General features: G+C 44.7%; 3 protein-coding genes across 3 annotated transcripts; 1 reads left to right on the forward strand and 2 right to left on the reverse strand.

The window, feature by feature from the left end:
* Positions 1-2,078: 2,078 nt before the first annotated feature.
* Positions 2,079-3,693, reverse strand: CCR75_004096 (uncharacterized protein). The gene is made up of 3 exons (XM_067962186.1): positions 2,837-3,693; positions 2,536-2,769; positions 2,079-2,467 (listed from the first exon to the last, which is right to left on the reverse strand). The coding sequence occupies exons 1-3, from the start codon at positions 3,434-3,436 to the stop codon at positions 2,378-2,380; spliced, it is 924 nt and encodes a 307-aa protein (XP_067817657.1). The 5' UTR covers positions 3,437-3,693; the 3' UTR covers positions 2,079-2,377.
* Positions 3,694-3,733: 40 nt separating this feature from the next.
* CCR75_004097 (uncharacterized protein) lies at positions 3,734-4,727 on the reverse strand. Its single transcript, XM_067962187.1, has 2 exons — positions 4,035-4,727; positions 3,734-3,961 (listed from the first exon to the last, which is right to left on the reverse strand). Exons 1-2 carry the CDS (start codon positions 4,706-4,708, stop codon positions 3,799-3,801), a joined length of 837 nt encoding a protein of 278 aa, XP_067817658.1. The 5' UTR covers positions 4,709-4,727; the 3' UTR covers positions 3,734-3,798.
* Positions 4,728-4,881: 154 nt separating this feature from the next.
* Positions 4,882-6,281, forward strand: CCR75_004098 (uncharacterized protein). Its single transcript, XM_067962188.1, has 3 exons — positions 4,882-4,902; positions 4,969-5,756; positions 5,830-6,281. Exons 2-3 carry the CDS (start codon positions 4,972-4,974, stop codon positions 5,990-5,992), a joined length of 948 nt encoding a protein of 315 aa, XP_067817672.1. The 5' UTR covers positions 4,882-4,902; positions 4,969-4,971; the 3' UTR covers positions 5,993-6,281.
* Positions 6,282-14,043: the final 7,762 nt, after the last annotated feature.

The raw sequence follows: 14,043 nt of genomic DNA on the forward strand, positions 1-14,043 counted from the left end.
GCAGAACTCATGCGTCTCGCACGCTGGTTCTTGCCATCGCCCTTTGGGAAGGGAGTCCTCTTGCTGGGCATTTTTGCCCCAGCAGGGACCCTGGCATAGCAGCGAGCCATCATATGGCCGCGCTTGCCGCATTTAAAACAGACCACGTCTGCATTGCCCAACTCCATAGGAGTGGCATCTGTCCTCTCGGCCGACGGCTTATACCAAGCTGTCGCCGAGGCACTGTTGTAGGATTGCTCCTCAACTAAGGCAATTTGGATTGCCTCTTCCATCGTCGACGGGACCTTTCTAAAACGGGCCTGTCGCGATGGGCCATGCCGTAGTCCGTTCATAAACGTGGGCACCTTAATGTGCTCCGGAATCGGACCTACGGTTATGGACGCCGACAGCGAGCGCATCTCTTGCACATACTCTTGCAGAGATCGCTTCGCCTGTCGCGCTCCAAAGAAGCGCGCCTGAAGCAACACTTCGTTGTTCGGCGGCTGGTACATGGCGCGAATCTTTTCCTTAAAGATCGCCCATGTAGGGAACGCCTTTCTGTCCGCCATAAGCGCCGAGTAAGCCCACTCTGAGGCCTTACCGCGCAGATGCGACATGGCGTACGACACCATCCGGCTGTCGTCCTCGATGAGCTGGGCGACACCGCATTGCTCCACGGCTAAAAGCCAGTGGACAATCGTGTGCGCTGCAGTTTCATCGAACTTGAGCGGGTACATCCGAATGGGCCTCAGCTGATGCGGCAGGGCAGAGAGCGTCTAAACAGTCCTGTTGAGAGCCTCGCTTCGAGCCTGCTCATGCCTCAGCTCATCCTGAGTCTGAGTGACGGACTCCGCCGCAGCATGGCTCTGTGCCTCGGACGCGGCCCTCCGCTGTCCGAGCACGAATGCCTCAAACTGCTCCAACTGAGCAACATGTTGCTCAGGAGGACTACCCAGGAGTCTGGCCAGGGCTTGTTCACCAAGTCCCTGCGCCATTAAACCTGCCACCTCCCGATGATGTTCGAAGAGGTAGGGAAATGAGCCCAATCAATATTGAGGCTCATCCTCACGTTCACACGCAGATATGCGGGTCGTGGGAAAGATTTCAAGTGCTACCAAGTGTAGGCGGGCACGTCGTAATGCGGCCACGCTCTATTTAGGCACACACCCTAGCACAGCGAGGAAGCGGTTAAATCTGCTTCTTTTGCGTGCAGTGAGGTAGTTGTGGTGGGCGCGTTAGCGACCTCACCCAACACACTAAGAACTCTGGTTAAGTGTCGTCACGGGAGCGGTAATCCGTCTCCTCGTGTGCACTTACCAAGAAGAAAGTAGTTTTCAGACTGGTTTATATTTAATAGAATTAAATACAAATACCTATTTTTACCAATTAAAATGTCATCTCTATGGATATCATTTAATATGTATTGCGAGCGTATCTTTATAGATACATCGCGTAACGGATGACGCTGGGCGTCATCCTTCCAAATGTGAATGCACCCATGTGCATCACATCCACAAGGGTTGGTCACAAATGTGCACCACACCCGAGTGTTGGGTCTAATTACTATTATTTAGTAATTGCCCTTCCCCTTAAGTACACCAGATGTACTTAACGGGGACTGTGTAACATTAGGGCAACTTTAGCCCGTTACACATTGCGTGACGGATACGATCACTAAGCGTGATCCATTCGCCGGGACATATGTTTGCACAGTGTCGCAAGTTTCGTTATAGTTATGTAGGATGTTTTTGTAACTGATTTAGGCTGGCGGCAACAGATGGGAAATACAGAATGTATTATTTAGGTATTACACTTGTAGTTTCCTCCATGACCTAAGAAACTTAACCCCCTCTCATTTAATATTCCTTCTCTTTTGATCAGACACGGCCAGTCCCAACCGTATCAAAACAGAGGGTTTTACTGAAGTTGCATTCTCAAGGCCATTTTTATGACATTTTGATTTTAGAACGTTTGATAAAAGTTTGACGATTTGGAAAACTCCACAAAATTGTCTGAGAATGTACTTTTTGGAATGCAGCGGACCAATATTTTAGTCTCGATATAATCACTTGATAATGAACTTTATTTAGTAAATGTTGGCGATTTTAAAATGTCGAGGCAAATACTTGAAATTACGCGATAAATATATTTTTTTCGTGCTAAGAAATAATTTAGTCGTCCCTTGAATAACTTCTCTTCCAAAATCTAATTTAAACAACGTACTCTCACTTGAATTGTTGAGCTTTATGCAATCCCAACGATGAACCAACGCGACACGACATCCCCACGAAACCAAGCGTCTCTCCCAAAACCGAACACTATCAAGCACAATTTTTGAGCAGCAAGCACTAGGGTTTAATAAACAAATCTTGTCTGCTGATGTGTCGCTTTCAAGCTACTAAACAGATTTGCCGACCAACATTAGCATCATTATGTACATTTGACTCTTCTCCTTAATCATAAGCATCAGCGCAGATGAAAGCGCTCCCTTTATCGTTATACAGCCAATACCAATTCAGTCAGCAAATGAAGACAATGTCAATGCAGGATACGCACCCTGGTAAGCTCCGGTCCAAGGCCATGGTACAACGCTAATGGTCCCTCGTCTATGTATACACGCTGCAGTGTCGAAGCAATAGTTTTATCCCAAAAAACAGCGCGACTTTTCCTCTGACTTTCGGTGGGAACCGTGTTGTTTATCTTACTGGCCTGCATAAGAACCTTAGCCCGTATATAAGGGAATAGCACGAGAGTCGCGATGGATCGCGCAATTGCTCCCAGAACGAAGGCCTGTCAAAGTGGCAAAAATGAAATGGAATCGCAGTGACAAGCGAACGTAAATGCTTTATGGTCTTACCTCAAGCGCACCAAGTGTCTCCGAAGCCTTGTTGTATTTGTGCAAGTAAATGCTCTTCAGTCGATCGAACACTGTGTACTGAAAAGCTGGTTGGAGACACAACACAAAGTACGCGCCTAGCCCCTTATAAAACCCTCTGATGCCACTTTCCCTGACAATCGAGCTAACAATATCGACAATACAACCGGAATTTGAGTCGGTCTGCATGCGCGTGCCTACAAGCTCCATTGGCATTGTGATTGGAAGATGACACAACTCGCTCAAGTAGCCAATGCTCATGTCCGTGAATGTGCCGATAGGTTTACCGTCTTTCGGCGCAGCCCATTGAGCCAGCATTGTGTATGCATAAAAGTAAAGAAATTTAGAGGTCGAAGATTCCAGAGCCTTGTATTGGATACCCTGGTAAAGCGACTTAAGAAGCGCCAACTCTTTATTTGGAAAAGATGCCTCGTCAACTTTTACCGACGGGAAAAGCGACTGCCCCGACTGGATGCGCGTTTTAATTGTTTCGAGAGGATAAAGGATGCTTGTGGATAGAATGCCACCACAACCCGCTGCGAGGGCCGCAGCTAGCGTCTCCATAGGTTTACTAAGAGCCATCACGAATTCTGTAGATGCCCCTGATTAACTCGACTGGCTTTCGATTCATACACAATTGACAAAAACGAGCATATTTTAGTATTTTTGCTCGGATAGGAGATACACCACAATTTTTTTGTATTGCTTGCTGCTGCAACCTTTCGCGCCGCTTTTGAGTGCTAATTAAACGCTTCCCTTTAGCACCCGAGTACGAAGCAAACAGTAATTGTATTATAAGCAAGCACTTGAAAGAGACCATTTTGCGACTTTCAGTGTTAGACCAGCTGACATAAAATCATGTTTGTGACCAATTTTAACCAAAAGTATGCTTCTCTATAACTCATTTTGAATTTTGGTTTTAAGGAAACTAATTACATGTATAATTACAAAATTTTTGGCTTTTCGGGGCTTACTGGATCGATGACGATGGTCGGGATACCGATAAATGTTTCCTGAATGCGAGCCTTCTTGTCCAGCTGCTCTAAGCGGACGTACTGCATAAAAATGACTCCATGGTACGAAGAAATGCCCATAAACACGTGCCACCTGCCCCGGCACATTTTTGAGAGCTAATTAGGCACATAATAAAAATTTACGGCACAAAGCAAGATCAACGTACCAGGCATGACCCTGAGGATTCACGGGAAAATTACGAAGCATATGGCAATAGTGATAGTCCATGAGCCAAAAGCCGACGCCACTTAGCATGAGCGTCAGATAAGACTGCGCCACGGCTCGCGCACGATAGTCCTTAACCTCAACGTAATACGCACAAAGACGTAGGCACGTCGATATAGCGAGGATGCTAAAAAAGACTTGAAAGACTATCGTGAACCGATAAACGGCACTAAGCCCTGTGAAGGCAACGCCGATCAAAGCGAGAGTTGTAGCCACAAAGCTTTCAGCGTACTTAAAAGGAATCTTTTGAATCTCCTTATGAAAGACTGCATAATTACATACGAGGATGGTCCAGACCATTGGCATCTCGTCACACTGCTGGTACACGTGTTGTAGCGTGCCGTGAAACATCGCCGACCCAAATCCCGTGGCCATTACACCAACAAATTGCAAGTGGAACCGAGGCTCTAGTCCCATATTGAAGCTGCGGCCGAGGCCATACAGTCCGAGAAAGACAAAGATCGAGCTGCTGATGGTGTTCCAAAACTCGGCAATGTAGTAATTGTGCTGGTAATTGAGCTCGCACCAATCGATGGTCGAGGTCGGTGGGCCCCAAAATCCTACTGGCGCGAACGTGTCAGCTGCACGCACGGTGGGGTGCTTTGTGGACGCCATATTATAAGGCTCTTGTGCGGATTTGGTCGAAACCGTGAATGGTAGTCGGTAATTGAAATATGAACAACGAGTTAATGTTGCCGGTCAGTCAAATTGATTTTTAAGCCAATTAGAGAAGTTTCGGTCACGCATGAAATTGTTTCATAGGATTTATCTCAACACATGGTACGCAAGTTCTGGCATTTCATTAATCTGTAGGTAGCTTAAAAACTCCCGATATAAAAAAGCGATCTTACGATCCGCAACAAACTTATATCCAGTGTATGCCATTATGCAGGTGCATTTGGGTTATCCAAATAGAGGATTGTTTATATTTCATCAAGTTGAAGAGAAGAAAATGTAACGAAATCGCAACACTTTTATTTTCATCGTATTTCAACGGATTCCGCAATATGACGTCGTCAAGCTTGCGCTCACCCGCGTCTGTGGGCTTCTGGGGGCCGCCTACCTCCACCATCGATTGGTGTGAGAATAATTATGAGCACAGCTACTACGTTGCCGAGTTTTGGAACACTATAAGCAATCTACTGTTTGTGGTGCTAGGGCTCTTTGGTCTCTATCGCAGTATTAAGATGGGATTTGAGCCTCGATTTCACTTACAATTTGTTGGAATTATGGTCACGGGCTTTGGATCGGCAATGTTTCATGGCACGCTGCAGCACGTATTCCAACAGTGCGACGAGACGCCGATGGTGTGGTCCATTTTGGCGTGGATCTTCATTGTTTATAACAACGAGATCGAGCAGATTCCCATCAAAAACGCAAGTAAATATGTGGTCGCTCTCCTGACGACGATTGGTGCCATATTTACATTTGTACACGCCATTTATCGGTTTACGACCGTTTTTCAAGTATTTTTTGGTGTTTTGGCGGTACTCGGCGCAGGACGTTTGTGCGCACACTATGCTGAAATAAAGGATCCAAAAGCTTGTGCAGTGGCAAGATCGTACGTGGCCTCAAGCTTAATAGGCTTTGCATTTTGGTTAATGGACTACCACTACTGCCACGTATTTCGTGGGCTGCCTGTAAATCCACAGGGTCATGCCTGGTAAGTTGACCTATCTTACGCTGATACATGACTAGCCATTTAACGCGTCTCGTACCCTCTGTGATTGCTGCAGGTGGCACGTGTTCATGGGCATCTCGACGTACCACGGTCCTATATTTATGCAATATGTTCGGATGGAGCAGCTAAAGAAGAAGGTCTGCATACATGATACAAGCCTTGGCATTCAGACTATCGTCGTGGAGAGACATGGTCTCCAGAAGCCGAAGCAGTTTTAATTATATGTACGCATCTCTTGGACCGCCAAATGCAAGCCTAAGCCTCGTCCTATCCAATAATTACACGGGATACGACGAGGCACAGGCCACAGGCCAATTTCTCTCAAATTTGAATTAACGCAAATTATAACTCTTGAATTATTGTGCGTTTTCGGGATTGACTCATTCCATGAAAGAATTTATGCCGTCATTAATCTATATTTTCATTCAATGACAACAAACAAATGGGGTGTATAAGATTACCAACTGCTTAACTTATAAATCACTTAATATTGTTCACACACCCTAATTATCATCCTTTGTATTGATGAGAGTAGTGTGATGGGTAGCAACTTCTTGATACTGGACTTCAGATTGAGAAGCCTTTGTGCAGGCAGTTTGAGCTATTAAAGCTGAAAAGGCTTGCATGAAAGTTTTCAAGTATGTGCGAAATGTTTTTGTTAAATAGCAAGGTTGAAATTCAGCAATGAAATCACGCACGAAGACCGACAATATACTGAAACTAGGAAGGTGTTGTAACGGGGTGTCCGTTACATAAGTATCATTTCGTATAAGAGGAAATAAGCATAGAAGTAAAAAACTATTACTTTTGTTAATTTTGACTAAAATAGTTTCAATAATACCAAATCTGATATTATTGATGCAATAAGATATTAGCTCTATTGATTGATTGATTTAAGTCTAGATCAACCCCGCCAATCGTATCATGAAACGATTGTGCGGTGCGGAAGGAGGCGCCATACTTGGTTAGATTATAATATAATAAGGTCAGTAGTAGATAGAAGATCGTTACGTAGGAAACTAATTGAATTATACAGTTTTACTTTTCCCTAATTATAATCCATTGAATTACCTTTGGTAGCTAAAGACACTCGGCTGCGTAGAAACATTTCTCTGTACTCTTGTGTACGTGAAGTTTCGAGGGACCCTACCTACAATGTAATTTGTGTAAGGCCAACTAGAACTGATCAGTACTAGTGATAGTTGCCCCGTTACAGGTGTGGCTTGCTTGCGCTCATGGTGTAGCAAGGGAATGAGATTCGCCAAATGTCACCACGATTTCTGATGTCCCGTGTTAAATCAGGACGACTACTGAGATGAAAGGGCGCGACTGTTGACATGAAAGGGATGGGTTGATAAACTCATATGTTGTGTGGTACACGCTAGGAGTATTGTATGTTCATGATTGATATCACTGCCAGATAGAATCTGGTGGAAGGGTCTATTAAGGATGATAAGAGTAGTTTTTTTTTTAAAAAACGTAAAAATAAAGTTTGAAGTTAAATATTGATTATGCTGTGATCGCAAGCCTGGAAAAGGCGCATACTTGTGGGCACTGTTTGCGGTGTGATTTCACGTATCTTGAAGTCCCTAAAACCAGGACCATATATTCTCGAGGGGCTTGTACGACTCTCTGTGTTGTTAGTTTATTTAGAGCAAAGTCGCTCAAGGAGCCTATAAGTCTCCTGCGACTTAAGCTCCGATACATTGCATACAGAAATAAAGCCGTGTTGTATGCCCCAATATATTAATCATACTAATATTTACTTGAATTTGGACATCTTTAATTCTGCATGTAAACTCAATGTTCAAACGACGCGTAGCGACACTGTAAAGGGACACCTTCAACTAGTACTGGTAAGTACTAGTTAACCCTTACACTGATTACAGTGTTGGTTAGGTGCCTCAAAACTTCACGTACACAAGAGTACAGAGGAAAAGTTTCTAAGTAGCTAAGGGTCTTTAGCTACTAAAGGTAATTTAATGAATTATAATTAGGGAAAAGCAAAACTGTATAATTTTAATTAGTTTCCTACGAAACGATCTTCTATCTACTACTGAACTTATTATATTAATATCTAACTAAGTATGGCGCCTCCTTCCGCACCGCACAATCGTTTCTTGAAACGATTGGCGGGGTTGATTTAGACTTAAATCAACCAAACAGTAGAGCTAATGTCTTATTGCATTAATAATATCAAATTTGGAATTATTGAAACTATTTAAGTCAAAATTAATCAAGAAAATATTGTTTTTACTTCTTTGCTGATTTCATCTTATAATAAATAATACTTATGTAACAGGACACCCCGTTACATCCCCCCCCCTCTAACCAACAGTCACTATATTGATGGATCTAGACTGGCAGGAAAAATTACTTAGTATTTTCCTGTAATTAGCATTATTGGTTTCAATCAAAATACCGATTTTATTTGCATTCTGATTTTATCAAAATACCAGTTTTATTTGAGTGTTATTTGTAATATGTTTTTAATCGAAATACCAATTTTATTTGCATTCTTGATTTTGACCAAAGTTAAGATGGCGACAAACAAGTATGTGCGCGTGGGCCGCTAAGCTGGCAGCTGCACGGATCAGTGTAGCTTTCAGTAAGGCAAATGTTTCAATTACGCTAATGCGTCTACTGCGGTGGATATGTCACCTCCTAGTCCCATTGGAGTTGTCTAGGGTATGTCATCTGTTGATGACATTGCAGGTGACGGGGACAAGTCACCTGCAACACCAATTGTAGGTGATTGGTCCAAGTAACCTGCATCGCCTGACTAAGTGGCGACTGAGAAGGCCGCCAAATCACCCGGAGCCGAGTCCGTCAAACCTTTGAGTTCTAACGTGACAACCGAAGAGGCGATGATGAGGTTGTTTAAGTCGTCGGACCTCTTTGGTGGGGAGTCATCATCAGATGACTCCGAAGGCGATGAAACTCTGGTGACGTTAGTATGCGTCACCAGGAACTACGTGGTCGCGAAGGCAAGGTGCTGCTGGTGGTGCTAGTTTGCTTCACAAGAAAAGAAGTGAATATAGGGATCGTTTCCAGGGCCGAGTTAACGTTTACGTTAAGATGAGCCAACAGGAGAGGGACCGCAATAAGTTGCGGTTCGCTCTTGAAAGAGGCCTTGGTTTCCCTCTGAGAAAAACATCATTCGTTGGTTTCGTATGACCAACAATCGATATCATATTCCGTTATTCGACTCATCCAGGCTTCACAAGCCTGGTGAGGATGAAACAGAATTCTTCATCTCTGCGTTTTACCGACATCGGTGGTACACTTGCAAACGGGCAAATGATGTCAAACCTTTGTTCCAAGCTTGGAAAGCCTTTGTACACAATGTACAAAACAAAGACCGTGATGTCTGGATTAACAAGCTAAATACTTTCCGTGAACGGTTCAAGAAACTGACCGTATTCGGTGCACGCTATAGGCTGCATCGTTTGTCTGGAGAGGCAGGGATTCCTTGCATCTCGCGGGGGAAGAACTCATTCCCATGCTGTGTTAAGGGTGCAGGTCATGCTCCTAAGGAAGCGTATTCCCTCAAAGATTCCCATTGGAGGACTCGCTCTTACGAGATGCATCAAAGGATTGAGAAACTCCAATCCTCTTACAAGCGCGGGAAGCGCTAGTCCTTTCGATGGATCTTTTGTAGAAGCAGGTAGGTCTCGTCATACTGCAGGACGAGACCCGGAACGTCTATTATCAGTTGGGAACGAGGTTCCCAACTATCACGCGAGGGTAAAGACCCTCGTCAACGAACGAGATAACTCGTTCGAACCCTCTTTGCCTCACGGTGGATAAGAAGCTTTCAACAGGATAATGCTTCTCACCACCCGAATCCGTTAATGTTTGCAGGGCGATGAAAAATCAGGTTCGCCTCGTTTGACGGATCCGGATCAACATTGTGATTTGGAACACACCCTTTAATATTTAAAGGAGGATCTTGATCACGAGCGATCTCGTCGCCGCGAGTAATCGGCGACGGTTGATGGTGTTTCTCGTGATTAGATGAAAAGTTGCGCGCAGATTGCGACTGATCAACTGGCGAACGAAAGGACACATCAGTCCTTTCAAAACGAGCTGCTGACAGCTCAACAGAAGATCTCTTCCTGTGAGGAAAGAGTGGATCGGCTGGTTCAAGATAATCATACCCTGTTCCGAGACAATAAGACTTTGGCTCGGAGCCATCAGGCTTTGGCTAATGCCCTTGACCCTTCCGGTGGAATCCGAAATCGGAAGAAGCCTCGTACTGATGGTACGGGCGGAGACGCTTAAAATAAAACGTAGGATGCAAACGTATACTATTAGGCAGATCGATCGCGTATACATTTCCTTGGTGATCTAATACACGAAACAAGCCGATATACCTGGGCAGTAATTTATCACTGCCTACATTCGTTACTACGTGCTTTGGTAGGTTTACCGTAGACAGTAGGACTAGGTCATTAATTCTAATTGAAAGTATTTTTGCTTTTTTTATTTTTGTCAGAGTTCAGTTTCTGTTGGTTTACCGCATCAGCGATGGGATCCTGTACGAAACAGACCACTGCTTCTCGATTCAGCAGGTAATCACCTGCTGACTCGGTTTATTTGTTTTCAGTGCGACCGGTTCACACTGCGACGATATTAGTCTCTTCGTTATTAAGAATATTATCATTCTCATTAAAAGTATTGTTTTTGATGCTGAGTCTTTTATAATCGTTGTCTAAGTCAGTATATCATTATTGTTGTTACTGAGTTTGTCCATGTTAGTTAACTCAACATTGGTATCCTTCGCGTTGACCTTAGGGCTAATGCGTGATGAGCAAGATCTAAATTGTTCTCTGTACGAGCGAGTCCCCCCAAGGAAGAGTTACTCTCAAACAGGATAGGGATACGAGGGTGGCATAAGCCATTTATGAAATAAGATGTATGCATTGTAGAAGCACGCACTAAAGTGGTTTTGGCAAATTCTACCATCGGCAAAAACTTGCTCCAATTTTTAAATAAGTGGACGTATCCGCGAAGTATCTCTTAGAGAAGTACGGTTCGCACGCGCCGTCTGACAATCTATTTTGGATGATCAGAAGTTGGCAATTACTGTGTTCCAAGTGATTTGAACACTGTTTGCCAAAATTCCGCCGTGAATCTAGGGTCTCGATCTGCGACCAGTTCACGCGGTAACCTATGAAGTCGAAATATCGTGCCAATACGACACGAGAACAGCCTTTGGCTGTGATCGACTCCAGGACGGCAGCAAGATGTACCATATTGATAAAACTACCAACAGAAACAAGAATACCATTATTCTGTGGGTGTCTTCGGGAAATCCGAAGACGAAGTCCATAGATACGGACTGCCAACATTGTGCCGGAACAGGCAGAAGTTGTAACAAAGCACGGGATGAAGCACTGGGCTTTACCAGTTGACAATTCCGCAAGCACGTATGTACTTGCAGACGAACTCATACTGGACTGATTACGACCGTGCGAAAAGGCGCATGGTCCGTAGATACAATGAACGGTACATCTCGCAAGAGGTAGACCCTAAACTTAGCCAGTGCATATTTAACGGCAAGGAGTTTTTTGTCATGCACTGGAAGTTGCGTTTAGCTGGTTGAAGCTAACGCGATTGATAACAGACGACGCGCTCTGCAGCCGCCGGTGTCATATTGCAACAACGCACAGCCGATCGCAAAATCGATGGCGTCACAGACTACATGATATGGTCTGTCTTGGTCTGCAATCGTCAGGACTGGCAATTGCATCAAGCTATGCTTGATACCATCAATGGAACGCTGACCATCAGCGTTTCATGACCACTTACATTTTTCTTCAACAAAGAAGAAGAATGTTCTGTCAGTTCGGCATAATTAACTGAGTACTTGTGAATGTACGCCGCTATGCCGAGAAACTTTCGAAATCCTTTCACATGACTGGCACAGGCCAGTCGGTGATCGCCTTGATCTTTTCCGGATCCGGGCGTAAACTTTGTATACCCACGATGCACCCAAGAAGTGATGCAGCGATAAATACGTCTTGAGATTTGCATACAACTTGTGCCTACGCATAAGTGTAAGGACGTTATGGACGTGGGTAGGATGTACTTCAACGTCTGCTTTCCAATCATCGATCTGTTATGAACGAAGACATCTTCAAAACAACTCGGCGCGATATCTCGCACCAATTTCAACGGATTGGTTACACATCATTTAAATATCGCAGAGGCATTGCTAAGTCCCTGTGGTATGACTAGCCACTTCCGCTTAGGGTGCTTACTGCTGTGAGCAGGATATCCTTTTCAAGCATGAGGATCTGATAGAATCCATCCATCAGATTTGTTGACGAAAAAATAGCACTTTTAAAAATACTATCAATGATTACGTCTTTTCGTGGTATCGGCGTTTGGGTTGGTACCGTTGCAGCCATCATTTTTCGTTGAACGCATGCACACTCCTCCGTCCTCCTGTTGCTTTACACACGCGGGAGGTCGGTAATTTAGCTACGGATGTCGACTCTCTCACATGGCCCGCTACCAAACGATCGGCAAATAGTTTATCGATCGTTAACTTGTTCGCGAGGCAATGGCCACTGCTTGATGACTCAGTAATTAGAACCTGGAATTAGATCGATTTCGTGTCGAGCGCCTTTATCCTTAGGCAAATCGCACGGTATTGATTCAGGGAAGACATCTTTAAATTCTATTATTTTTTTGTATAGAGGGTTTGTTTTCAAAGACTCCCGGGATTGGGACGTAAGACGTTCAATCCGCGTCTTCTCATCGAGGACTCTGTCGTCCATCGATGAGCTGCTGAGAATCCGTTCGTTCTCAGGAAATATATTGCCGATCGAATACCGGCCACGTAGTTGTCATCTGGGACACGTACGCAGATCTGCTTGACTTTGCCACTACGCAGATCATGCAAGAACCGTTTCGGTTCTAACGTTGTCAATTGAGTTATCTCCGAAGTTAACTTCAGAGGCGCTATTAGATCATGTGTATAAGCGCCTACACTTGAATTCATGTTTACGAAGACATTTAATTTCTCAGTTTCCTCATCTGAACCTTTTTCCAAAGATACCTGGGAACATTTGACCACAGGTTTCCGGGCACTTCTTCCCACAGCAATTATTTGGGAAGTATCCTCCCAACTGCCTCTAGCTGTGGTTGCACTACCACAGTGAGATCCTCTACGATCGACTCTCCAGTCGATCTAGGACTTTCGCACTTTCTCTTATAGACGGGCGTTTCAAATTGTCTACGATGTTGCTTTTCAAGCAAGCATCCTTGTTTCGAACCACTCAACTTATTCGAATGATCGAAATTCGAGGCTGCCTGTGCTTGTGCAAAATTGGCGGTAGTAATGCCCACGTCACAATGGTGGACCTTCGACGCCGCCGGTGCTTGTGCACCGCCGTCGGGATCTAACTCCACAATGTGTGGGGTATTCACTGAGGTCTTGTGCAGTCATTCTAGCGACCGAACCAGAAGAGAGACCATCGCACTCACTCGTAGGTGCAGGGGCGTTACTTCGCCCCTGAGGCATCACTAGCCATTCCCAGAGCATCCCACTGGGAGTGCTCACTACTGTGTACGGGATGTCCCGTTCACGCATAAGGATTTGATAGAACCCATCCATCAGATCCATCGACGAAAAGATCGTACTCTTAGACATACCATCTATGATTACGTCTTTTCTAGGTATCGGCGTTTGAGCCGGTACCGTTGCAGCATTCAGTTTATTAAATGTGTGCACTATCCGCCCCCCTCGTGTGTCCTTTCGCACACAGAAGGTCGGAGAGCTATGTGGGGAGGTTGATTCCCTCACATGGCCCGCTTTTACTCGATCGGTAAAGAAGTTATCGCTCGCAAGTACTTGTTCACGAAGCAGTGGCCACTGCTTCATGACACAGTACTTCGAGCCCGGATTGAGCACGATCTCATGTCGAGTGCCTTTATCTTCGTCAACTCGCATGGAACTGTTTCAGGGAATACATCCCTGAATTATATTAAGTACTCGTATAAAGGATTTCCCTTGAGTGCTCCTAAGATTGAGTAGTGTATCTTTCAATCCGAGTCTTCACATCGAGGACACTTTCGTCCATCGATGAGCTGCTGAGAACCCGTACGGGCTCTCTGCAAAAATTACCGCTGACCGAATGTCGGTTACGTATTCGTCCTCTATGACGAGTACGCAGATCTGCTTAATTTTACCGCCATGCAGATCTCTCAAGAACCGCTTAGGTTCTAGGGTTGGTAATTGAGTTATCTCCGAAGTTAA

This window comes from Bremia lactucae, linkage group LG11 (assembly GCF_004359215.1).
Source record: "Bremia lactucae strain SF5 linkage group LG11, whole genome shotgun sequence".
In the NCBI taxonomy this organism is placed as follows: domain Eukaryota; phylum Oomycota; class Peronosporomycetes; order Peronosporales; family Peronosporaceae; genus Bremia; species Bremia lactucae.